This window comes from Heliangelus exortis, chromosome 10, assembly GCF_036169615.1.
Source record: "Heliangelus exortis chromosome 10, bHelExo1.hap1, whole genome shotgun sequence".
In the NCBI taxonomy this organism is placed as follows: Eukaryota; Metazoa; Chordata; class Aves; order Apodiformes; family Trochilidae; genus Heliangelus; species Heliangelus exortis.
In genome coordinates this window covers 2,359,725-2,385,535 of record NC_092431.1, presented here as the reverse complement: position 1 = coordinate 2,385,535, position 25,811 = coordinate 2,359,725, and the positions used below count along the sequence as shown (strand labels likewise).

General features: G+C 51.1%; 1 protein-coding gene across 4 annotated transcripts in view; it reads left to right on the top strand.

Annotated features, from left to right (window-relative positions):
• The window catches only part of PTPRA (protein tyrosine phosphatase receptor type A), a 118,948-nt gene extending 100,117 nt beyond the window's left edge, over positions 1 to 18,831 (top strand). For all 4 annotated transcript variants that reach the window (XM_071753160.1, XM_071753162.1, XM_071753161.1 and 1 more), the window contains 16 exons: positions 1,758 to 1,894; positions 3,420 to 3,510; positions 4,088 to 4,164; positions 5,064 to 5,100; positions 6,211 to 6,308; positions 6,454 to 6,573; positions 8,135 to 8,301; positions 9,225 to 9,360; positions 10,373 to 10,522; positions 10,644 to 10,737; positions 11,787 to 11,863; positions 13,679 to 13,813; positions 14,431 to 14,556; positions 15,034 to 15,185; positions 16,434 to 16,569; positions 18,756 to 18,831. In XM_071753160.1, the coding sequence (XP_071609261.1) occupies positions 1,758 to 1,894; positions 3,420 to 3,510; positions 4,088 to 4,164; positions 5,064 to 5,100; positions 6,211 to 6,308; positions 6,454 to 6,573; positions 8,135 to 8,301; positions 9,225 to 9,360; positions 10,373 to 10,522; positions 10,644 to 10,737; positions 11,787 to 11,863; positions 13,679 to 13,813; positions 14,431 to 14,556; positions 15,034 to 15,185; positions 16,434 to 16,569; positions 18,756 to 18,830 (1,808 nt within the window). In that variant the 3' untranslated portion in view covers position 18,831. The remainder of the gene's footprint in view (positions 1 to 1,757; positions 1,895 to 3,419; positions 3,511 to 4,087; positions 4,165 to 5,063; positions 5,101 to 6,210; positions 6,309 to 6,453; positions 6,574 to 8,134; positions 8,302 to 9,224; positions 9,361 to 10,372; positions 10,523 to 10,643; positions 10,738 to 11,786; positions 11,864 to 13,678; positions 13,814 to 14,430; positions 14,557 to 15,033; positions 15,186 to 16,433; positions 16,570 to 18,755) is intronic.
• Positions 18,832 to 25,811: the final 6,980 nt, after the last annotated feature.

The window sequence follows — 25,811 nt, the reverse complement described above, 5'->3', positions numbered from 1 at the left end:
GTGATAAAATCAAGGAGGGTTTTTCTGAAAAAAACAAAAAAAAAGTAAAGTGGAACAGCTCAGGTATAGTCCTGCATTGGATATGTGTAGTAAGAACTGTTTTAATTGACTCAACAATTTGGTGATTAAATAAGTAAGGGGAAAAATAAATAGAAAAATAAAAAACCCAGCTCTGCTTGCTGACCATGAAGTGCCTTTCCCTTTCCAACACAGCAAGAAGTCACCTGCAAACTTATGGGCCCGTGGCCAGTGTCATACCTGGTGGCATCTTTTCCTGACCAGTTAAAATGGGAATGGGAACACACCCACCCAGTACTGGTTTGGGGAGCTGATTTGCTGGAAATGTGTAAACTGAAAAAAAATTAAGATTTTATTCTGCTTGAGTGTCATCTGGGAAGGGTGTATGAAGAACCTGAGAACATATTTATGTTATTATTATTTCTGGTGGGAATAATATCAGTATAATACACCAGAATAAATAGAAATACACCAGAATAGTATAAATATTATGCCCCTAAAGGCAAAACCTCTGTGAAAGTTCAGGAAAGCCCAGGGATGTGGCACTTTTGGAACCAGAGCCCAGTACCATGGGGACTTGGGGACTTTGTTCTCCCACCTCATCATTATGTAGGAGAGTATTTAATCATCTGCATTTTTGTTTCTTTTTCTGAACTTTCTCTTTTTCCATGATTTTGGCAAACTTTCTAGAATGAAAATTTATTTCCCAGCTTCCAGTAACAAAAAAGTTTGCCCTCCAGTGACTGTTATTTAAATTTGCAGTCACTTCCAACACCAGACTCCTCACAGCTCCCCCTGAGTTTTCACAATGTCTGACTCAAAAAAACCCCTTCTTTTTTAAAAAAAACATGTTTTCACAATGTCTGACTCAAAAAAACCCCTTCTTTTTTAAAAAAAACATGTCTCTGGGGAATAATTAAATATCCTTCTACCCTCTTAAATCAGTCTGCTGGCTAATTAAAACTCAGATCTTCACAGTGACCGTGGGCACCAAACTAACAAAAAAGCAGGGAATATGTTGCTTTTTCTTTATAAAAACCTTTTTCACCCTCTTAAAGATGCACAGATGTAATTTTCAAGCCCACTGTCATGTGTCAAGCCCTCTTCTGTCCCTGAGCTTGGGGTTTTTTTCTGGATTTAAGCCACTGAGGGTCTGCAGTTGGGCATCTCTGTCTGGTCAGAAGCACCAAAGTAAGAGCTGAAGAGGGACCACCACGTCTTGGATTTGGTTCAGAGCCTTTTCATGAGCTCCCTCCACATAAACCAAACACCTTCAGAGTGAGCACTTAGTTAAATCAGCACCTTTTTTTTTTTTTTTTTCATGTTGGCAGCTAAAACCTTCCTTCCCTCCCCCCATTTCACACGGCTGTGAGTGGAGGTGTGAACTTCATAAACTGCTGCTCGTGTTGCTCTAACCCTCACGTGCCCTTTCTTGGCTTTGCTGGGGAACCACGAGCCACCTTTCCCGTGCCCACCTGGGACTCCTGTCCCTGTGAAGGTGCCAAAATTTCCACGTGGGTGACAGTGAAGTGCCAGGGGAGGTGTTCATCACCCTTTTGGTGAAGACCCCCTCCCCACCCGACCGCGGAATCGTTTGCGTTGGGGGAAAAAAAAAACCTTTCCAGGTCCAACACTTCCAACCTTTTCCCTGAGGTTGCCAAATCCCACCATTACCCCAGGTCCTCCCAGCTTGGGGAGCAGCTGGGTGGGCACCTCTGAGCCTTTGGGTGTCATTGCAGAGCCTCAGAGCATGCCACTGCTGGCTCGCTCCCCCAGCACCAACCGCAAGTACCCGCCCCTGCCCGTGGATAAACTGGAAGAGGAGATCAACCGCAGGATGGCAGATGACAACAAACTCTTTCGGGAAGAGTTCAACGTGAGTGCCTTTGCTTCTGGCCTTGGAGAGCCCTCTGGGTGTTGGGCTGACACCAGGGAAGCATCTGGTGTCACCGGGGAGAGCGGGGAGAAAAGAGCTGGAACGGCCGAGGGTGCGGAGTGGGAGAGACTTGGGAAGAGGCAGCTCGGGAGGAGGCACCTCAGGAAGAGGCACCTCAGCCCAGGGGTAACTCAGCTGATAAAATAGTGTCAGTGCTGGGCATTGTGCTTCAGAGGACCTGATCTGGTAGTTTTCTAGAGGGAGTGATGTTCTGCCTGGGCCTCAAAGGGCTACGAGGGGGGAGGATTCGTTCTGGTCCTAAATCAGCTGTGGTGCTGGGCAAGCCTCTGCTCCTCATGTTCACTGCAAAAGGGGGAGATTTGCTTGATTGCCCAGGGTAAGGTTGTGGCTGTCCTGTCCCTGGAGATGCTCAAGGACAGGTTGGATGAAGCCTTGAGCAAAAGAGAGCTGTCCCTGGCCATGGTTGCCCCCAGAAGCTGTGGCTGCCCCATCCCTGGCAGTGTTGAAGGTTGGATGGGGCTTGGAGCACCCTGGGCTGGGGTGAGGTGTCCCTGACCATGGCAGGGGGTGGGATTGGATGAGCTTTAAGGTCATTTCCAACCCAATCCAGCCTGGGATTCTATGAAAAAACCCACTCAGGTTCCTTCAGCTGTTGCACAACTTGATACCTTCCTGGCAGTGCTTCCCTGAAACTCAAGAGGTGCAATAAATGTCTGGGGAAGGGGGTTTTTCAGGTTATAAATACTCAGTTGCCTCCAAGACTTCCGTTGGCAAAGCTCATCTGTCCTGTCAGCTGGAGGAAGGGATGGAGAATCCCTCTGATACCTTCTCATCCTCTTGGAATAGCAGATTCCAGATCCCACCAACATGGAATAAGGGTGCTGGGGAAGCATCTCCCCTGCTTGAGGGTGAAACCTGGGTGCTGTCACCAGGATAGCATCACCTCTGACCCCAGCACCCCCCAGTCTGATGATTCTGGTGCTGCTGGGTGCAGAATAACTCCCTGGAGGGGGGGTGGGAGGGTGCATGGGTGCTCTTTCCCATCCTTGGGTGTGCTAGGACAGAGAGGGCTTGTCCCAGGGGGTTTCAGTGAGTTGGGATCACTCCTAACAGGAGGAAACCTCTGCAGGAGCCTCCAGGGGTAGAAATGAGCTCCCTGATGGCTGGGCTGGTGGGTTTGGTGTCAGAGGCTTTGCTGCCACCTCGTGTTCATGAGTCCTGAGATTCCAGATGGACTTTTCCAAAGGGATTTTTTTTCTCTCTCTCTGGGCTAGCCCAGGCTGTTTAAATGGTCAGCTTGAGCTTGGTGAAGACAAGGAGCAGTGGTGGGGTGGGGACACATCTGAGGAGGAAGGAGGACAAGGAGTTGCTGCTCACTTAACCTGCTGGAGGCCAACAAGGAGTGACCCTGCTCCTTTGGGATGCTCAGACACAGCCTGACCATGTTGTGGTTCTTCCCATAAAATGAGAAGATCATGGAAAAACACCTCCTCTGCTCTTGCAGGCTCTCCCAGCATGTCCCATCCAGGCCACGTGTGAAGCTGCTTCCAAGGAGGAGAACAAGGAGAAGAACAGATATGTGAACATTTTGCCCTGTAGGTATTGGAGCTGGTTGGGCAGGGTGGGAGGAAATGGCTGGTGCTCCTGCATCCCAAAGACATTCCTGGTTTTGGGGTTGGGAAAAGACACAGTTGAGGTCATTTCATATCCTGGATGGGTGGCTGCATCTCTTTTAGCTTCAGCTGCTGTCCTGGTTTGGGTCAGGATCAAGGGGATTTTCTGTCTTGTGCTTTTTACTTACAAGAGACTGAGCTGAAAGCAAAAGTACAAGACAGAAAATCCCCTTGATCCTGACCCAAACCAGAGCAGCTGCCTTCTAGGAGGAGTTCCCTGGAGCCCTCAGGAGATGGGAAATGCTGGAATGGGGAGATCCCACTGGGTGATGTAGGGGGGTGGGCTGTCCCAGGGGCTTCCTCAAATGGGTTCTGCAGAAGAAAAATTTCCTTGGGTGAGGTCTAGCACCTCTCCAAGCTTAAATAAAAAGAATTTGGGGGCATAAAGGTGTTTGTGTGATGGGGGGAACCCACACAAACACCTCCACTCTGACACTACACCAGGTACCAGCTATGTGGAGGGAGGTGGTTTTAATGCAGAGTTTTTATTTTCCTCCAGATGATCATTCCAGGGTTCACCTGACTCCTGTTGAGGGGGTTCCTGACTCTGACTACATCAATGCCTCCTTCATTAATGTGAGTGTTGGGGTTTGAAGGGCAAATCCCTTCCAGCTGCAGCCTGGATGGTGGTGCCTGCTCCCCAGGCTTTTCTGAGATGTGACTTGTGCCTTGTTAGAGGATGGTTCAGAGCCTGCCTCCTATATTAACACCTCCAGAGCAATAAATCACATTTTTTTTAATCCCATAACCTTTGTGTAGCTGTGCTAGAGCTCCTCATGGTTCACTCCATGCCTTGAACCAAGGGCAGTGTGGTTGGAGTAAGAGGCTGAGATGGAATTTAAATTCCAGCTGTAGCTTTGCCCTTGCTCAGCTGCTTTGCCCCAATCCCATCTCTTCCCACTTCTCCTTTCCCCACTTCTAAAATAATCATGGAACTTTGGAATGGTTTGGGTTGGAGGGCAACTTAAAGATCATTTAAGTCCAAACCCCCCTGCGTGGGCAGGGACACTTCCCAGCAGACCTGCTGAGAAGCACTGGTTCTCCTTGGAATGTTGGAAAACTGAGCTGGCTCCTTTGGTCCCAAGGGATCTGGGAACCATTCCTGCAGGAGCTGGGGATTCCTGGTTAACAGCTGATGAGTGGTGGGGCTGCTTAATAGGTTTGGAGATGGGAAGGGGATGGAAAAGATTGGGACCCAGCTAAACCAGGAGCAACATTGCCCTGCTCTGAGGAGGAGGTGGGTCCTGTATGGTTATCACCAAACACAGGAACCCTTTGCACAGGGATTTTCCATTATTTCTCCTCAATGTTGATGCTGTTTCTCCCCAAGAGGCTGCAGCCCCTTCTCTGCCCAGGGGAGAGTAAGGACCAGGGGAGGTGGTGGCTTTGTGAGTGATGTGTCTGCATTTCATCACTTTTCTCTTAGACAACCACTCATCTTTCATTTGTCTTCCTTTTTCTTCTTTTCTCTGCAGGGGTACCAAGAGAAAAACAAGTTCATTGCTGCACAAGGTAAATGTTTGCTTGTTCCCCTACCTTGTTCACCTCTGTCTGGTGCCACTTGGGCTGGAATCCTTTTGCTCTGTGAGCTGGGCCAGTCTAACTCCAGCACAGCACCTTGTGAACTGGCCAAAAAAACCATCTTGGTTGGTCCACAGCTCATTTCCAAAATGGTTTTTCCATCCTGCTGGTGCACTGGGGGAAGAAGAGAATCCTACCTGTGCAATTCCAACTGCTGGAGGGTGTCAGAGCCCCTCTGCCCTGAGGTTGATCTTGCCCCCTGGCCCACAGCTCCCCATGCTCAGGATCTCTGGAAGTATTGCCAGTAAACTTCATGAGATTCCCCAAATCTCTTACCAGGCTGATCTGGTTTCATTTTTGCTCCTTCAGCAGGCAAGAACGTGGGCTTGTCCCCAAATTAAAATTTCTGTGGTTTTCAGAGAGGGGACAGGACTGTCAGCTCTGAGAGCAACAAGCATCAGGAGCCTGCTGGTCCCAGACAGAGCACCACCCATAACCCTCCCTCTCTCTTTGCTTTCCTTCTACTGGTCCAAACATGTCCCTAAAACCAAGATCATAGAATTTTTTTGGTTGGAAAAGACCTGGAAGGTCATCAACTCCAACCATTCCCCCAGCACTGCCAAGGCCACCACTGCCCCATGGTCCTCAGCACCACATGTCCAGGGATTTGGAATCCCTCCAGGGATGATGGGGACTCCAGTCCTGCCCTGGGCATCCTGACAACCCTTTCCAAGGAGAAATTATTCCCAAACTCCAATCTAAACCTTCTCTGGCACAACTTGAGGCCATTTCTTCTTGTCCTATTGCTTGTTGGGATGGCCCCTATTTCCCCAAGTGGCCTCGGGCAAGTCATTCCCATGCTCCATTTGTCCAATTTCCCTTTCTTTGTCTAAAACTGGAAATTCTCATCATCAAATGTATCCAAATAGCCCAGTTCTTGTGTGATGAGATGTTCCTTGGGTTACCTGACATTCTTGGACACCAAAACACCTCCTGTGCTGACATCTATTGGCAAAAACCGTGTTGCACCCTCTGGGTTTCCAGCCCAGCACTTGGAAGGGTTGATCCCAAAGACCACTTTTCTTTTTACCTTCCCTTTAGGACCAAAGGAAGAAACAGTGAACGATTTTTGGAGGATGATTTGGGAGCAAAACACAGCAACAATTGTCATGGTGACCAACCTGAAAGAGAGGAAGGAGGTGGGTGCCAGAAGGTTCCAGGAGCTGCTCTCTAACCCAGCTTGGTCCAAATCCGGCACATCTCATGCCCGTGGGGATGTCTTGGAGCCAATTCCAGGTTTGGGAGGGCCCAGAGCTCACCTGCACCCCTTTTCTCTCCCTGCAGTGTAAATGTGCTCAGTACTGGCCAGATCAGGGCTGCTGGACCTACGGGAACATCCGAGTGTCCGTGGAGGATGTGACTGTCCTGGTGGATTACACCGTGCGCAAGTTCTGCATCCAGCAGGTCCTGGGGCTTCCACCTTCCATCCCATTCCACCCCATTCCACCCCATTCCACCCCATTCCATCCCTTTCCATCCCACCCTGGCCCATCCTGGCCCATCTCGTCTCATCCCATCTCACCCCATCTCACCTCATCCCATCCCATCCCGTTCCATCCCATCTCATCCCATCCCATCCCATCTCATCCCATCCCATCCCATTCACCTCATCCCATCTTATCCCATCTTATCCCATCTCATCCCATCCCATTCACCTCATCCCATCTTATCCCACCTCACCCCATCCACCTCACCCCATCCACCTCATCCCATCCACTTCACCCCATCTCACCCCATCTCACCCCATCTCATCCCATCCACCTCATCCCATCCCATCACACCTTATCCCACCCCATCCCCCCCTCTCCATGCTGGAATCCAACACTTGCTGGGCCCTCCCAGGTGCTGTGAGACCAGACTTGGGCTGAACTGACCCCAGGGCTATTAAAAAATTTACCTGGAAGCCCCTTCCCAAAGGATCCCAGCAGGGCTGTGCTGCCAGCAGGGAAGCTGCTGGATGCCAAGGCTGGGATTCAGCCCTGAGAAACTCCAGCACTTTTTGTCACTGTCTCAGTTCCTCCTCTCACCCACAGACACCTGAATGCCTGCAAATAATCAGATTTATCCCACCAGCCCAGCCAGAATCCAGCACCACACACGTTCCTTTGGATCACTTTCCCATCTGTCACATTTTCTCATCCTCTGAGCAGGCTCTGGGGGTTTTAGTCACTCTGGTTGTTTTCCTGCTGCTCTCAGAGGCAGGAGAGGAAGAGCTGAGGATTGAAAACCAATCTGGACCCTCAGCAGGGTTCTCTTCAGCTTCACCCTGACCATGGGTGGTTTCCTCTCCTGCCTTTGAGTGAGGATGCTGGGGGCAGAAGTGTGGGAAGGGATGGAGCAGCAGCTTCTGAAATACCCATGGGTGTGAAATACCCAACATCCCAGTAGCTTCCAGTATCCTCCTCCCAGTATCTGGAGGGGCTACAGGAAGGCTGGAGAGGGACTGTGTGCAAGGGCCTGGAGTGATAGGATGAGGGGCAATGGGTTTAAATGAAAGAGTAGATTTAGGATGTGTTTGGAAAAAGTTCTGTACCATGAGGGTGGTGGAAAAATGGAGCTGGTTGTCCAGGGAGGGGGTTGAGGCCTCATCCCTGGAGATATTCAGGGTTCAAAAAGGCTCTGAGCAACCTGATCTGGTTGAGGGTGTTGGGCTGGGTGACCTTTAGGGGTTCCTTCCAACCCAGATTATTCTCTGGTTCTATGAAACACAGCAGGTTCTGCCAGGTTGGAGCCAGAGCTGAGGCAGGGCTGGCATCTCTCCCCCCTCAGATGGAGGATATGATGCTGGCAGTGAAAATGTCATGATTTTAGGGACTCATTTGGGTCCCTGCCCTTCCAGCATGTGGCTGCTTGGTGCTTCTGAAGCCATCCAGCTTGAGGCTGCAGCTCCCTCTCTCCCCCTGCTTTTTTTGAGGGGAAAAGGATGCAATCTGAGGATTTATCATGCTGTCCTTTTCTCCTTCAGGTGGGTGATGTCACCAACAAGAAACCTCAGCGCCTGGTGACTCAGTTCCACTTCACCAGCTGGCCTGACTTTGGGGTCCCCTTCACCCCAATTGGGATGCTGAAGTTCCTGAAGAAGGTGAAGACATGTAACCCCCAATATGCAGGAGCAATAGTTGTGCACTGCAGGTGAGTCCTGTTCACACCTGCCCTCTGCCTCTCCTGGCTCACTTGGAAAGTGTCTCCTCTTTAATAGGATTTTTTTTTTTGGAGGGTCAGGCCTTTTTTCTGATTTTTATTTCACTAAAGCACCAAGCTAAGCAGCACTGCTGGGCTTTGGTGGTGTCTCCCTTGGCTTTCTGCTGCCCTGGCCACATCTGCAGGAAGGCAGCAAACAGACTGGGAGTGGGGATCATGGGGTCTGAGCTCCTGCAAGCCTGGGGGAGCTACAGAGGCTTCCCACATTCCAGTGAGGGAAAGCCCCATGGTTAAAGGCAGCGATGATCCCATTTGCAGCCTCCCAAGTCCATCTTTCCAGCTCTCACCTCAGGATGCAGCTGACAAGAGCACTTCAGATACAGAATCACCAAATGTTTTAGGTTGGAAGAGGCCCCCAAGACCATCCAGCCTGACCCTTCACCAACACCATCACCTAACTACTAAACCAAATCCTTAAGGCCCAGGTCCAAAGACCTTTTAAACACCCCCAAGGATGGTGACTGCACCACTGGGCCATTCCAGTGCCTGACTTTGTCTTCCTGTAGCATCTTTCTTCTTCTCCTTAACGGCTGAGTTACCAGCATGGACACACAGCTTCCCCGTGGCCTTCCTTCCATGGGACGGAGAGTGTCTGGGAGGAACAGAGAGCCCCCTGAAGCTCTGGAAGCTGCAGCTGGCTCAGCTTTCACTTTGCCTCCCCCTTTTCTCTGCCTTCATGCCCTCCAGCCACAAGGGAGCTCCCTCCAGCCACGAGGGAGCTGTCGCCTCCATCACCTCCGAACCAGACTTCGCTCTTTGCGACCTGCCAGGAAAATCCCAAGGAAAACTGCAAGGAAATCCCAACACTTCTGCCCTGATCTTTTTTTTTTTTTTTGTCCCTTCTGCTCTTTCAGTGCCGGGGTGGGACGCACGGGCACTTTCATTGTCATTGATGCCATGCTGGACATGATGCATGCAGAGAGGAAGGTGGATGTCTACGGCTTCGTCAGCCGCATCCGGGCTCAGCGCTGCCAGATGGTACAGACAGATGTGAGTGTTCTGCCCTTCTTCCCTCTGGGATCTGCTCCCTGCTCCTACATTTCCCTCCCACGGTCATAACCAGCCTCTGTGAAAGTTGAGCCTTGTCCCTCACCTTGGGAAGGATCATCAAGGGAGGTTCCTGCTCTTTTTTAGCCCCTCCGTACAGTGGTTGGTGTGACCAGCACAGTCATAGGATCCTTTGGTGTGACCAGCACAGTCATAGGATCCTAAAATCTTAGATTCACAGAATTATTTGGGTTGGAAAGGAGCTCTGGGATCAGCAAGTCCAACCCTTGATCCACTCCCCCCGTGGTTCCTAGCCCATGGCACTCAGTGCCACATTCAGGCTCTTCTTAAAAACCTCCAGGGATGGAGAATCCACCCCTTCCCTGGACAGCCCATTCCAATGTCTGAGCACCCTCTCTGGAAAGAATTTTTTCCTGATATCCAACCTATCAGCCAGGTTGGAAAGGACCTCTGAGATCACTGAGTCCAACCCTTGATCCACTGCTGCCATGGTTACCTGACAAAAAGGAGATGGAGCTGTTGGAGTTGGCCCAGAGGAGACCCCAGAGAATGAGCCAAGGGCTGGAGCAGCTCTGGAGCCAGGGGGAGAGTTGGGGGCGTTCAGCCTGGAGAAGAGAAGGCTCCAGGGAGACCTCAGAGCACCTTCCAGTGCCTGAAGGGGCTTCAGGAAAGCTGGGGAGGGATTTTGGGAAAGGGGAGAACAACCCCCTGGCTCCAGCCTCCCTTCAGGGAGTTGCAGAGAGCAAGCTCTCCCCTCAGCCTCCTTTTCTCTGGACCTGGAAAAAAGTTGGATGTGATGTCACCTTTCTGTGGTGCACAGCTCAGCTCCCAGTCCTCATCTGGTGGCAGGGAGGTTGTCACCACCTTTTTGGGGTCTCAGAGGGGTGCCAGCCCAGCGAGCAGGGGTGATGGGTTTGCACCCAGCATCTGTGTGTGTGGGGAGGACCTGGATGAGCTGAGCAGAGGCTGATGGCTTCTCCTACAACCTCTGCAGATGCAGTATGTGTTCATCTACCAAGCACTTCTGGAGCATTATCTCTATGGTGACACAGAGCTGGAGGTGACCTCCTTAGAAATCCACCTCCAGAAGATCTACAACAAAGTGCCAGGGACCAGCAGCAATGGGCTGGAAGAGGAGTTCAAGGTGAGCAGGGGTCTTATCCTGGGGGATTTATTCTGATGGTGCTGGGCTCTTGGGCCCACCACGGGTTTGTCTGGTGTGGGGTGGCTTTGGAAGCTGTCCCTGTCCATTCCTCCCTCTGCAGAAGCTCACTTCCATCAAAATCCAGAATGACAAGATGAGAACGGGCAACTTGCCTGCAAACATGAAGAAGAACAGAGTGCTTCAGATAATTCCATGTAAGTCTTGCTGGGGAAAGCATGCCCAGTGGGGGTGGGGGGACCATTTGGGTGGCTCTGGGGCCAGGAGTGGAGAAATGGGCCAAGAGAAACCTCCTGGTGAAGATCCAAAGTGAAGAGCAGGGGTCTCCTGGGCTGAGTTGGGCAGAACATTGCCAGGAGGGCAAGGGAGATGATCCTTCCCTCTGCTCAGCACTGGGGACACCACACCTGGGGCACTGTGTCCATACTGGGCTGCCCAGTACAAGAGAGGCAGGGACATACTGGGGAGAGTCCAGTAAAGGGCCATGGAGATGGTGAAGGGACTGAGAGAGCTGGGGCTGCTCAGGCTCTTCCCAGAGACAGGAGAAGAGGGAATGGGCACAAACTGAGAGCCAGGGGACATCAGAGGACACTTCTTGTCTGTGAGGGTGGCTGAGAACTGGCAGAGGTGGCCCAGGGAAGTTGTGGAGTCTCCATCCTTGGAGCTCTTCAGTCCTGGGCAACCAACTCTGCCCCTTCATGCTACCCCTGCTAGGGCAGGGCTTGGCCCAGGTGTCCTCCATGGGTCCCTTCCAACCATTCTGAGTCTGTGAGTGCTCAGGACCTGCTGACACAGCAGATCTGTGCCTGCAGGAGTGGGCTCACAAAGGATTTCTGGAGGTTTCCTGCTCCAAGCCACTGCTCAAGCAGGAGCAGCATGAAGGGGCAGGGCAGAGCCAAGAACTTGGCTTCTCCTGGCCAAATACAACACTGGCCCCAGAGCTTTCTTGCTTTTCTTCTGCCCTGTCCCTGCCATGACTTTCTGAGCAAGTTCCTTTCTGCCTTGAGGAAAGAGTCCCTGTGCTGAACATGTCCTGGAGCCTTCAGCATCCCTCTCCCCTTCCCCAAAGCAGGGCATGGCAGAAGAACTGAGTCTCCCAGTCCCAGTTGGGTGCTATAAAAACAAGACTCCCAGTTTATTGCCCTTGGGGGTTGGTGACATCCCTGCTGAAGGGCATGGATGGCTCTCAAGGGGCCACACTTTGAGGGTGTTCCTCAAAACTCAGATCATTTCTCTGCTGTTTCAGATGAGTTCAACCGAGTAATCATTCCAGTGAAGAGAGGTGAAGAGAACACAGACTATGTAAATGCTTCCTTCATTGATGTGAGTCTTCTTTAATCCCCTTCCCATTTTTTCCCAGTGGAAACTTCAGCTCAAGTGGTATCCAGTGGAAAGGATTTGTCCCAAAACATTTCTTCTCTGGGCTTTGTGAGGCTCCTTCCTCTTGGCTTCGTGTCACTGGGTGGTGTTGGGTTCTGTCTCCCCCAAAACCCCCTCTGGATGTCCTTGTCACCCCCAGAAGGTGCCACACCAAACCCTGGCCCTGCTTCTGCAACTCCAGGCTCTGATGTTGACTTTGGGGAGATGGATGCAGGTAGCCATGGAGATGATTGCTCTCTGGCACCCTTCATTTGGTCAGCAAACGTTGCCTAGATGAGGTCAGGAGGCAAAACATGAATCCCAAAACCCTTGGGAGAAACCAGGTCAATCCCATTAGAGCTGTCTGGGTGAGGGGAGGAGGTGAGGCAGGGAGGTTAAGTGCTTCCCTTCCTCTGAGGAGGATGTCAGTGCCTTTTCTCCTGAATAATCCTGTTAACTTCAGGGAGGAATCTCCTCCCATTTTCCAGCAGCCCCACCAGCTGCAAAAATGCCCAATTTCTCTTTTTACCCCTCCCAGAAAGTGATCACTGCCACGGATTGAGCCAGAAAACCCAACGTTGGGACCCAAGTGACAGCATCCCAAATGAATTACTCCCTGAAATCTCCTTTCCTGGCTCTCCATGGGTTGCACCCAGCACAGGGCAGCAGGGACAGAGCTCTGAGCTCAGAGAGCTGCAGGGTCACATCAGCCAAGTTCTGTTCAGATTCAATTTCCTGCTGAACTTTGCTGAGACAACAAGCCCTGAATGACAAAGCATCACAGAACATCAGGGGGGGGGCTGGAAACAGAAGGATTTTGTGGTTGTGGCAGAGCCAGAGTCACCCAGACTTATTATTGGGTTTCATAGATCACAGAATGATTCATGAGGCACCTTGAAGGTCATCTGGTACCATCTGGGTTTGCTTGTTTCTTCTAAAAATCTGCAGTAAAAACCAGACCTGAGGTACTTGGAGCTCAGGCAAGGTTCTGCTGCAGTGCTCAGGCTTTGAAATATTGCTCAGGAGCCAAACTTTTCTCCACCAAATAGATAAAACTCTGGGGAAACAGTGCTGGGTCCTCAGCATAAGAAGGACATGGAGCTGGTGGAGCAATTCCAGAGGAAGCCATGGAGATGATCCAAGGGCTGGAGCAGCTCTGCTCTGGGGACAGAATGAGAGAGTTGGGGGTGTTCAGCCTGGAGAAGGCTCCAGGGAGACCTCACTGTGGCTTTTCCATATTTAAAGGGGATTTTTAGGAGGAGCTCTAGTGATAGGACAGGAGGTGATGGTTTTAAACTGAAAGAAGGGAGATTCAAGCTCAAGATAAGGAAGAAATGTTTTACACTGAGGGTGGGGAAACCCTGGCCCAGAGAGGTGGGAGATGTCCCCCCATCCCTGGAAACATCCCAGGTGAGGTTGGATGGGGCTCTGAGGAACCTGCTCTAGGGAAGAAGTCCCTGCTCACTGCAGGGTTTGGATTAAATGGCCTTTAAAGGTCCCTTCCCACCAATTCCATGATTCTATCCATGTGTAGGGGGTGGGATCCTCCTCCAGCTGCATTTTTTTAAACACAAAGCTCTCACCAGGGTCAAGCTCTGGCTGATGTGTGGGGATGGAGCCCACCAGCAGAGCAGGTTTCTCTGTCCAGGCTGTTCCATTCATGATGTTCCAAAAAATTCACTGAGCCTGCTAACCCGATGGTCCCCAAGGATGTTCCTCCCTCTCCTCCTGGTCTCCAGGATCTCCTGATCCAGCTCTATCCCTGTGTTCCCTCTCCAGGGCTATCGCCAGAAGGATTCCTATATTGCCAGCCAGGGGCCTCTGCAGCACACAATAGAGGACTTCTGGAGGATGATCTGGGAATGGAAATCCTGCTCCATAGTCATGCTGACAGAGCTGGAGGAGAGAGGCCAGGTAAGCATCCAGAGAAAACTGCATTGGGACACAAAACTGGTCAGTGTGACCCCATAAAACAGCCAGTGCCACCTCTGTTGGGTGACCTGTCCCCTTTTCTCTAGCAAACCCAAGCAGGAGACACAGCTCAGCCTCTGGTTCTAGGGCAAAGAACCCAGATGTTGTTAGAACCAGGGTGAGGAGATGTTCAGGGAACCAACTCTGGACCCTCTGGGTGTAGTGGACACCTTGTCTCCAAAGCAAGCCCATGAGATGGGGCAAGAGGGACTGGGTTCAAGCTGAAAGAGAGGAGATTGAGATGAGATCTGAGAAAAAAATCCTGGATGTGAGGGTGCTGAGTCCCTGGTTGCCCCCAGAAGCTGTGGCTGCCCCATCCCTGGAAATGCTGAAGGTTGGATGGGGCTTGGAGCACCCTGGGCTGGTGGGAGGTGTCCCTGCCCATGGCAGGGGGGTGGGATGAGCTTTAAGATCCCTTCCAACCCAAACCATTCTGTGGTTCTGTGAGATCCCACATGGCTTTGAGCACCTTCTAGCTCCAGGGGAAGAGCCCTTCCATTGAAGGCCACTGGAAAAGGTCAGGGATCTTCAATCTGTCTCCTCCTGTAATGGTTTCTCAGGAGAAGTGTGCCCAGTACTGGCCCTCTGATGGCTCAGTGTCCTATGGAGACATCACTGTGGAGCTGAAAAAAGAGGAGGAGTGTGAGAGCTACACGGTGAGGGACCTGCTGGTAACAAACACCAGGGTAAGAGCCTTGACCTTCCCCCTGCAGGGAGCTCTGGGTGCTCCTGGGGTTGGGTGTCATTAATCCCTGTTGGTGTTCATGGTGCTTTGTGGCTCCTTCAGAGTGCTGAACCTCCCCTCTGGCATCTTCAGCTCCATCATCTCCCTCTCATTCCCAAGCAGCATCCATCCCCCTCCAATCCCACCTTCTTCCCTGTTCTTACCTCCTCTCCCTGAGCTCTCCTGCCTGCTCATCACTTCTCATCCAGCTCCAATCCCACCCAGCAGCCTTTATCCCTCTTTTCCCTTGTTCCCACAACCCAACCCCCCTCCTGCTCCCCCTTCCCCACGTCCTGCTCTGCTCCATCCCATGGGAATCCTCCCCAAAAAACCAGTTTTCCTAAGCAGATGCTTTCCCCAAAGCCCTCCAAGCTGGTGGGTTCCTGGGGAGGGAATCTTCCCAGCAAGTGCCTGACCTTGAGCTCTGCTCTCCCACCAGGAAAACAAGAGCCGACAGATTCGGCAGTTCCATTTCCATGGTTGGCCAGAAGTTGGGATCCCTGGGGATGGGAAGGGAATGATCAACATCATTGCAGCCGTGCAGAAGCAGCAGCAGCAGTCTGGCAACCACCCCATCACTGTGCACTGCAGGTAAAGCTCAGCTGGAGCAGGGTTTGGCCACCTTTCCAAGGAGACCTGCTCCATAAGGAGCTTGGGAGATGCTCAAAGGTCCCTCAAAAAAACCTCAGGATGAGCAGGAGGAGCCTGGGCAGATGGGGTGTGGGCTTTTCCTCCTCAGCTGAGCCAAAAAAAGGCTTCAGGCTCATCCAGGATGTCCTTCAGAAAGCAGGAGATGCTGGGGCAGGACCATTTGTTGGGCCCAGTTCTGTTCAATATCTTTATTGATGATTTAGGTGAGGGGATTGAGTTCATCAGCAGCAAATTCACAGCTGACACTAAGCTGGGGGGAAGTGTGGATCAGCTGGAAGGCAGGAGGGCTCTGCAGAGGGACCTGGACAGACTGGAGAGTTGGGCTGATCCCAAGGGGATGAGGTTCAACACAAGAACCCCATGGGGAGCTCCAGGCTGGGCACAGAGTGGCAGAAAGGGACCTGGGAATCTGGATTGCCAGGAAGCTGAAGAGGAGGCAGCAGTGTGCCCAGGTGGCCAAGAAGGCCAATGGCATCCTGGGCTGGCTCAGGAACAGCGTGGCCAGCAGGTCCAGGGAAGGGATTCTGCCCCTGTGCTCAGCCCTGGGGAGGCCACAGCTTGAGTCCTGTGTCCAGTTCTGGGCCCCTCAGCTCAGGAAGGAGATTGAGGTGCTGGAGCAGGTCCAGAGAAGAGCAAGGAGGCTGGGAAGGGATCCAGCACAAGCCCTGTGAGGAAGGGCTGAAGGAGCTGGGGGTGTTGAGGCTGGAGAAGAGGAGGCTCAGGGGAGACCTCATCACTCTCTCCAACTCCCTGAAAGGAGGTTGGAGCCAGGGGGGGGTTGGGCTCTTTTCCCAGGCAACTCTCAGCAAGACAAGAGGGCACAAGAGGTCTCAAGTTGTGCCAGGGGAGGTTTAGGTTGGACATGAGAAAGAATTTCTTTCTGGAGAGGGTGCTCAGCCATTGGAATGGGCTGCCCAGGGAAGGGGTGGATTCTCCATCCCTGGAGATATTTCCAAAGAGCCTGGATGTGGCACTCAGTGCCATGGGCTGGGAACTGCAGTGGGAGTGGAGCAAGGGTTGGACTTGATGAGCTCTGAGGTCCCTTCCAACCCAGCCCGTTCTAGGATTCTATGACTCATTGGCTCCTCCACTTCTCTGGTGCTTCCCCTCTGGAGTGTCCCCAAGCTGGTCAGGATGGATGGATGGATGGTTTATTTTCTGGTTTACCTTCTGATTTCTCTTTGGCAGTGCTGGAGCAGGAAGAACAGGCACCTTCTGTGCCCTGAGCACTGTCCTGGAAAGGGTGAAGGCAGAAGGGATCCTCGATGTCTTTCAGACAGTGAAGAGTTTAAGACTACAGAGGCCACACATGGTGCAGACACTGGTAAGCCCAGCTGAGCACTTCCCAGTCAGCCCAGTTGAGCACCTCCCAGTAAGCCCAGCTGAGCACCCCCCACCTCCCAGACCACACTGGGCTTTTGGGGACTCAGTGTTGAGCAAAAACTTCCTCAGCTCAAGGTTTTTCTCTCTCCACAAAGGGTCAGGAGGTACCTCCCCTTCATCTTGGCAGGGCATCTGGTGCTTGGCTGGCTGAAGGCATCAAGTCCCTTTTCAGCTGTAGGAACCTCTTGGGAGGTTTTTCAGCCACATCCCATTTTTTTATGGGCTCCAGGAGCATGGAAACCTCTCCTGGAATGGCTGTGGCTTCAGCTTGGAGAGACAGCCTGGTGGGGAGGGAAGGATCAGGCAGGGCAGATGAGATCTGGAAAGAAAGATTTGCAAAAATGCTGAGGGAATTTTCAAGAAGTCTTTTGGAGGGGTCAAAATAGAGGGAAGGGAAAAGCAGAATTCCCTTTACTGGTGGCATCCCAGACAGGAGAGGGTGAGCAGCCAGGGTTTGTTGAGGACACCTGACCACGTTTGGTCCCAGCTTCCTGCCAAGCACCCAGTTCTATCTCAAACCTAAATATTCCAGTTTCCTGCCAAGCACCCAGTTTTATCTCAGCTCTGAATATTCCCATTTTCCTGCCAAGCACCCAGTTCTGCCTAGGCCCTAAATATTCCCAATTTCCTGCCAAGCACCCAGATCTAACTCAGCCCTGCATATTCCCAGTTCCCTGCCAAGCACCCAGTTCTGTGTCAACCCTAAATATTCCCAATTTCCTGTCAAGCATCCAGTTCCAACTCAGCCCTAAATATTCCCAATTCCCTGTCAAGCATCCAGTCCTATCTCATCCTTAAATATTCCCAATTTCCAGCCAAGCATCCAGTTTATCTCATCCCTAAATATTCCCATTTTCCTGCCAAGCATCCAGTTTTATCTCATCCCTAAATATTCCCAGTTCCCTGCCAAGCATCCAGTTTTATCTCAACCCTAAATATTCCCAGTTCCCTGCCAAGCATCCAGTTTTATCTCAACCCTAAATATTCCCAGTTTCCTGCCAAGCATTCAGTTCCATCTCAGCCCTGGATATTCCCAGCTTCCTGCCAAGCATCCAGTTTTATCTCATCCCTAAATATTCCCAATTTCCTGCCAAGCACCCAGTTTTATCTCAGCCCTAAATATTCCCAATTCCCTGTCAAGCACCCAGTTTTATCTCATCCCTAAATATTCCCAATTTCCTGCCAAGCACCCAGTTTTATCTCATCCCTAAATATTCCCATTTTCCTGCCAAGCACCCAGTTCTAACTCAGCCCTAAATATTCCCATTTTCCTGCCAAGCATCCAGTTTTATCTCATCCCTAAATATTCCCATTTTCCTGCCAAGCATCCAGTTCTAACTCATCCCTAAATATTCCCAGTTCCCTGCCAAGCATCCAGTTTTATCTCAACCCTAAATATTCCAGTTTCCTGCCAAGCACCCAGTTCTATTTCAGCTCTGAATATTCCCATTTTCCTGCCAAGCATCCAGTTTTATCTCACCCCTAAATATTCCCAGTTCCCTGCCAAGCACCCAGTTCTATCTCAGCCCTAAATATTCCCAGTTCCCTGCCAAGCACCCAGTTCTGTGTCAACCCTAAATATTCCCAGTTTCCTGCCAAGCACCCAGTTCTAACTCATCCCTAAATATTCCTATTTTCCTGCCAAGCATCCAGTTTATCTCATCCCTAAATATTCCCAGTTTCCTGCCAAGCACCCAGTTCCATCTCAACCTTAAATATTCCCATTTTCCTGTCAAGCATCCAGTTTTATCTCATCCCTAAATATTCCCAATTTCCTGCCAAGCACCCAGTTTTATCTCAGCCCTAAATATTCCCAATTCCCTGTCAAGCACCCAGTTTTATCTCATCCCTAAATATTCCCAATTTCCTGCCAAGCACCCAGTTTTATCTCATCCCTAAATATTCCCATTTTCCTGCCAAGCACCCAGTTCTAACTCAGCCCTAAATATTCCCAGTTCCCTGTCAAGCATCCAGTCCTATCTCAACCCTAAATATTCCAGTTTCCTGCCAAGCATCCAGTTCTAACTCATCCCTAAATATTCCCAGTTCCCTGCCAAGCATCCAGGGCTGTCTCATCCCTAAATATTCCCAGTTTCCTGACCCTGTGCTCTTTCCCAAATCCCACAGGAACAGTACGAATTCTGCTACAAGGTGGTGCAGGAATACATCGACGCCTTCTCAGACTACGCCAACTTCAAGTGAAGACACCCCAAAAAAAAAAAGAAAAAAAAAAAAAGGAAAAAAACCCACAAAACAAAACAAAACCCATGTCCCCCATCCCTCCCCCCCAAACCCAGATGACAGCAGAGTTGCCTTCTTTAATATTTTGTAATATTCTGTTTGTTAATATACCCTCCCCCTCAAAAAAGAAAAAAAAAGAAAAGAAAAAAAAATTATGTGTATATATCTCAACTGTTTTAGAGGTTGGTACCATGAGCTTCCTTTTAGCTGGAGATTTTATATGTAGCAAAGTGTTAGTGCAGATACTGTTGGCTCTTTTTTTTTTTTTTTTCTTTTTTTCCAATGTTTTATTGGGGAATTAAATAGCGTGATGTTTGGATTATAACATTGTCATGCCATCTCTCTTCTGGAGAGCTGATACAGGCTGTTATTTTATTGGTAAATCTCTTTATTTTTTTTGTCTTGAGGGAGTAAAGCCTTTTTTTTCAAAAAAAAAATAGAATAAAAAGGTATCCTGGCACTCATAACAAAAAAAAACCCAACCAAATCCACAACCCCACCAGCAGAAATGTTTCTGGACCTGCACAGGGAGATGGTTTCCTGTTATTTTATTTGTAAATCTCTTTATTTTTTTGTCTTGAGGGAGTAAAGCCTTTTTTTTCCAAAAAAAAAAAAAGAAGAAAAGGTATCCTGGCACTCATAAAAAAAAAGAAGAAAAAGGTATCCTGGCACTCATTAAAAAAAAAATCCAACCAAACCCACAACCCCCCAGCAGAAATGTTTCTGAACCTGCACAGGGAGATGGTTTCCTGTTATTTTATTTGTAAATCTCTTATTTTTTTCTTGTCTTGAGGGAGTAAATCTTTTTCTTCTATTTTTTTTTTAAATAAAAAGGTATCCTGGCACTCATAAAAAAAAAGAAGAAAAAGGTATCCTGGCACTCATTAAAAAAAAAATCCAACCAAACCCACAACCCCACCAGCAGAAATGTTTCTGGACCTGCAGGGAGATGGTTTCCTGTTATTTTATTTGTAAATCTCTTTATTTTTCCTTGTCTTGAGGGAGTAAATCTTTTTATTTAAAAAAAATAGAAGAAAAAGGTATCCTGGCACTCATAAAAAAAAAAAAAACCAACCAAAGCCACAACCCCAGCAGCAGAAATGTTTCTGAGCCTGCACAGGGAGATGGTTTCCTGTTATTTTATTTGTAAATCTCTTTATTTTTTTGTCTTGAGGGAGTAAAGCCTTTTTTTTCAAAAAAAAAAAGAAGAAAAGGTATCCTGGCACTCATAAAAAAAAAAAACAAAACAACCAAACCCACAACCCCCCAGCAGAAATGTTTCTGGACCTGCACAGGGAGATGGTTTCCTGTTATTTTATTTGTAAATCTCTTTATTTTTTCTTGTCTTGAGGGAGTAAAGCCTTTTTTTCAAAAAAAAATAGAAGAAAAGGTATCCTGGCACTCATAAAAAAAAAAAAAACCAACCAAAGCCACAACCCCAGCAGCAGAAATGTTTCTGGACCTGCACAGGGAGATGGTTTCACATTTTTCTGGGGGTCAGCTCTTTAAAAAAAATACAAAACAAAAAAGGAGGAAAAGAACAAGAACAAAAGCTTACTCTGTGTCTGTGTATAAATATAAATATAAATATCCTCACTTTTATATCACCAGCAAAAAAAGTTTCATCCTTCAGGGTGAGGCCATCACGTGGGGATTTTGACTCCAGGATAAAGAAAAAAAAAAGAAATTAAAAGAAATAAAAAAGAAAAAAAAAGAAAAAAGAAAAAAAAAAAAAAAAAAGAAGAAAAAAAAAGAAAGGAGGAAAGAAAAAAAAAGAAAAAGAGAAGAAAAAGAAGAAAAAAAAAAAAAAAAAGGAAAAAAAAAAAAAAAAAAAAAAAAAGGAAAAAAAAAAAAAGAAAAAAAAAGAAAAAAAAAAATCAAATCCCTAAAAAACAAAAGGGTTTTTGCTCCCTGCAGGAAAAATCCTTGTGTTGGGTGTGGGATTTCAGCCCTGCCACGGGGTTTGGCACATGGGGTGCTCCTGGTGGCCCTGCTGTCCCCTCTGCTCCCCTCCAGGAGTGGGGACTCCTCCTGCCCAGAGCTGATGCTGTCCCCAAAGACACAGACAACCTCAAAAGGGGTTTTTTTTTCCCTCTTTTTTTCCTGCTTTCCTGAGATTTGGGCTGGGGGGGAGGGAGAGGGGGGGGGGGGGGCATTGCCAGCATCCAGCCCTGATCCCACCCCAAAAAGCACCCGTGGGGGTGATGGACCTGAAATAAAGGGGAAAAACCCCAAGGGGGGAAACTGAGGCAGGGAGAATTCGGTCCCCTCTTCACCAGGAGGCTCCTGGATTTTTTTATCCGTGGGATTGGGGAAAATCTGGGATGAGGAAACGAGGAAATGAGGCCGTGGGGATGAGCCAGAGCCACCTGTGAGGTCACTGTCCCCCAAGGGAGCTGTGACAGGGACAACGTCACCAGCCTCCAGCCCTACAAATAGTGGGACCATCCCAGCTCAGCCACCTCCCCAGCTGGGCCTTCATCATCATCATCTTCATCATCTTCATCACCAGGTGAGGCTGCCCAGGGTGGGGGGAATGGGTGCTGGGGGATCCCCTGGGTGGGTGGCACTGAGCACCCCAAAACAGACCCTAAGGGCACCGGGTGGGACCTCAGGGTGCTCAACACCCCCATCCCCAAACCCACCCCAAAGTGGGCATCCCCTTCTGGCACCTCCATCCCTCATCCCACCCCAAAGAGCACCCATGGGTGCTCACACCCAACGTTCCCATCCTAAACCCACCCTAAAGAGCGCCCCAGGGGGGGTCTGGCACCTCCATCCCTGATCCCACCCCAAAGAGCACCCATGGGTGCTCCCACCCTCCAACATCCCCATCCCAATCCCACCCCAAAGAGCACCCATGGGTGCTCCCACCCTCCAACATCCCCATCCCAAACCCACCCCAAAAAACACCCATAGGTGTTCACACCCTCCAGCATCCCCCATCCCAAACTCCCCCCAAAAAACACCCATGGGTGCTCCCACTCTCCAACATCCCCATCCCAAACCCACCCCAAAAAGCACCCATAGGTGCTCACACCCTCCAACATCTCCATCCTAAATCACCCCCAAAGAGCACCCCAGGGGGGTCTTCTGGCACCCCCATCCCAAACCCACCCCAAAAAACACCCATGGGTGCTCCCACCCTCCAACACCCCCATCCCAAACCCACCCCAAAGATCACCCATGGGTGCTCCCGCCCTCCAACATCCCAAACCCACCCCAAAGCACCCATAGGTGCTCACACCCTTCAACATCCCAAACCCACCCTAAAGAGCACCCCAGAGGGGTCTTCTGGCACCCCCATCCCAAACCCACCCCAAAAAACACCCATGGGTGCTCCCACCCTCCAACACCCCCATCCCAAACCCACCCCAAAGAGTCCCCATCTCTGTCAGACCCAACCCCCCCCCAGCAGCACCCACAGGTGCCCACTGGGGTGGGTGCCCCCCCCCTCTGTCCCCACAGCCCCCCCACCATGGCCCCCCGGGGGTCCCTGCTCCTTCTGGCTCTGCTGCTGGTGGCCACCATCCCCTGCTGCCCGGGCCAGCACTGGTCCCATGGCTGGTACCCGGGGGGCAAGAGGGACCTCGCCCCCCCCCCAGCAGCCCTTCAGGTAGGACCCTGGGGTGTCCCCTGCCCCCCCTCGGGACCAGCCCCCCCTTATCCTTGGGGTAAAATCCCCCCGGACCCGGGGTTATAATCCCACCCCCCCCCAATTATACCCCTCCTCTTATTATAACCCCCCTCTAATTATACCCCCCCCTCTAATTATCCCCCCCCTCGAATTATAACCCCCCCTCTAATTATAACCCCCCCTCTAATTATAATTCCCCCCCTCTAATTATACCCCCCCCCAAATTATCCCCCCCCAGATTATCCTCCTGGAATTGTGTCTGTGTTTATCCCCCTGGATTATCTCCCCCCCTCCCTGTGGTTATATTCCCCCCCCCCAAAAAAAATAATTATTCACTCCTTTAGATTACCCTCCCTAAAATCATCAAATCTCCCCCCCTTAAATTAATCCCCCCCAGGGTCACACTTCCCAAAATTATCCTCCCTGGATTATTCCCCCTTGGATTATCCCACCCCATTTTTTACATCCCCCCCCCCCACATTATTCCCTCCTTTATCCTCATCACCAAACCCCCCCCTCTCAAATTAACACCCCCCCCTCCCCTCACATTAATCCCCCCCAGGGTTACACTTCCCAAAATTACCCTGGATCCCAATTACCCAAATAATCCCTGGATTATCCCACCCCATTTTTTACATCCCCCCCCCCTCACATTATTCCCTTTTTTATCCTCATCACCAAACCCCCCCCCCCCTCAAGTTAACACCCCCCCCCCATATTACACCCCCCCCAGGGTCACACTTCCCAAAATTATCTTCCCTGGATTATCCCCCCTCGGATTATCCCACTTTATTGGTTATATTCCCCCCCCCCCCAAAATTATTCACTCCTTTAGGTTACCCTCCCTAAAATAATCAAATCCCCCCCCTTAAATTAATCCCCCCCAGGGTCACACTTCCCAAAATTTTCCTCCCTGGATTATTCCCCCTTGGATTATCCCACCCCATTTTTTACATCCCCCCCCACATTATTCCCTCCTTTATCCTCATCACCAAACCCCCCCCCCTCAAATTAACACCCCCCCCCCATATTACACCCCCCAGGGCTACACTTCCCAAATTTATCCTCCCTGGATTATCCCTCCCTCAGGAATTTAACTACTGGTTATATTCCCCCCACCCCCCCCCCAAAAAAAAAATAATTATTCACTCCTTTAGATTACCCTCCCTAAAATCATCAAATCCCCCCCCCCCCACATTAATCCCCCCAGGGTTACACTTCCCAAAATTACCCTGGATCCAATTACCCAAATAATCCCTGGATTATCCCACCCCATTTTTTACATCCTCCCCCAAATTTTTCCCTCCTTTATCCTCATCACCAACCCCCCCCTCAAATTAATTCCCCCCCCATATTACACCCCCCAGGGTCACACTTCCCAAATTTATCCTCCCTGGATTATCCCTCCTCAGGAATATAACTACTGGTTATATCCCCCCCCCCAAAAAAAAAAAATTATTCCCTTTTTTATCCTCATCACCAAACCCCCCCTCAAATTAATTCCCCCCCCATATTACACCCCCCCAGGACTACACTTCCCAAAATTATCCTCCCTGGATTATTCCCCCTTGGATTATCCCACCCCATTTTTTACATCCCCCCCCCCCCCCAAATTTTTCCCTCCTTTATCCTCATCACCAAACCCCCCCCCTCAAATTAATTCCCCCCCATATTACACCCCCCCAGGGTCACACTTCCCAAATTTATCCTCCCTGGGTTATCCCTCCCTCAGGAATTTAACTACTGGTTATATTCCCCCCACCCCCCCCAAAAAAAGAAATAATTATTCACTCCTTTAGATTACCCTCCCTAAAATCATCAAATCCCCCCCCCCCTTAAGTTAATCCCCCCCAGGGTTACACTTCCCAAAATTACCCTGAATCCCAATTACCCAAATAATCCCTGGATTATCCCACCCCATTTGTTTAATCCCCCCCCCACATTATTCCCTCCTTTATCCTCAGCACCAAACCCCCCCCCCTCTCAAATTAACACCCCCCCCCCATATTACACCCCCCCAGGGTCACACTTCCCAAATTTATCCTCCCTGGATTATCCCTCCCTCAGGAATATAACTACTGGTTATATCCCCCCCCCCAAAAAAAAAAATTATTCCCTTTTTTATCCTCATCACCAAACCCCCCCCTCAAATTACCCCCCCCCCCCATATTACACCCCCCCGGGCCACACTTCCCAAATTTATCCTCCCTGGATTATCCCCCCCTTCCCCCCCAAACTGCTCCCCTCGGATTTTCCCCCCCCCTGGATTAAACCCCCTGGAATATCCTCCTGGATCCCCCCCCCCCCGCTTTAACCCCCCCAGGGTTGTCCCCTCCGTGTCCCCCCCCACCTCCTGTCGCTGTCCCCCAGGTCCCCGTCCCCCTCTGGCGCTGTCGCCCCCCCCCGTGTCCCCCCCGTCGGGAGGAGCCGCTGATGGTGAGCGAGGGACTGGGGGTGGGGGGGCACACACCGGGAATGGACCGGGACCGGGACCGGAACCGAACCCCCCCCCCCACAAACCCCTTCCCCGATCCCGCAGGGGGATGCGCGGCGCCGGCGCTGAACGGGACCGACCGAACCCCCCCCCCCCCCCCAAAGCCCGGGACCGACCGAACCCCCCCAACCGGAACCATCCGAACCCCCACCCCCCCCCCAAGCCCGGGACCGACCGAAACCCCCCGGACCCGGGACCGACTGAACCCCCCCCTACTCGAGACCGATAGAACCTCCCCCCCCCGACCCGGGACCGACATAACTCCCCCACACCGGACCGACCGAACCCCCCCACCCCGACCCGGGACCGACATAAGCCCCCCACTCGGAACCGACCGTATCCCCTCGACCCGGGACCGACCGAACCCCCCCGGAACTGGCTGAACCGCCCCCCCCCGGACCCGAGACAGACTGAACCCCCCCCCACTCGGGACCGATAGAACCCCCTGACCCGGGACCGACATAACCCCCCCCACTCGGAACCGACCGAACCCCCACACACACCCGGGACGGACCGAACCCCCGACCCCCCGTGGACCGGAGCGGGACCTGCGGGCAATAAATGGGTTCGGGGGGAGCCCGTGGGGGTTGTCCCGAGTGGGTGTGTCTGGAGAGGGGCTCTGTGGGGTGGTTCCGTGTCCCATGGGGGGGGGGTTCGTGTCCGTGGTTTTTTTTCCTATGGGGGGTTCGTGTCCGTGAGTGGTTCCGGTCCCGTGGGTGCCCCGTGTCCCATTGGGGACTGCCACGGGTCCCGGGGTTCTCCCTCTCCGGGGTTCTCCCTATCCCGGTGTTATATCTATCCTGGATTATCA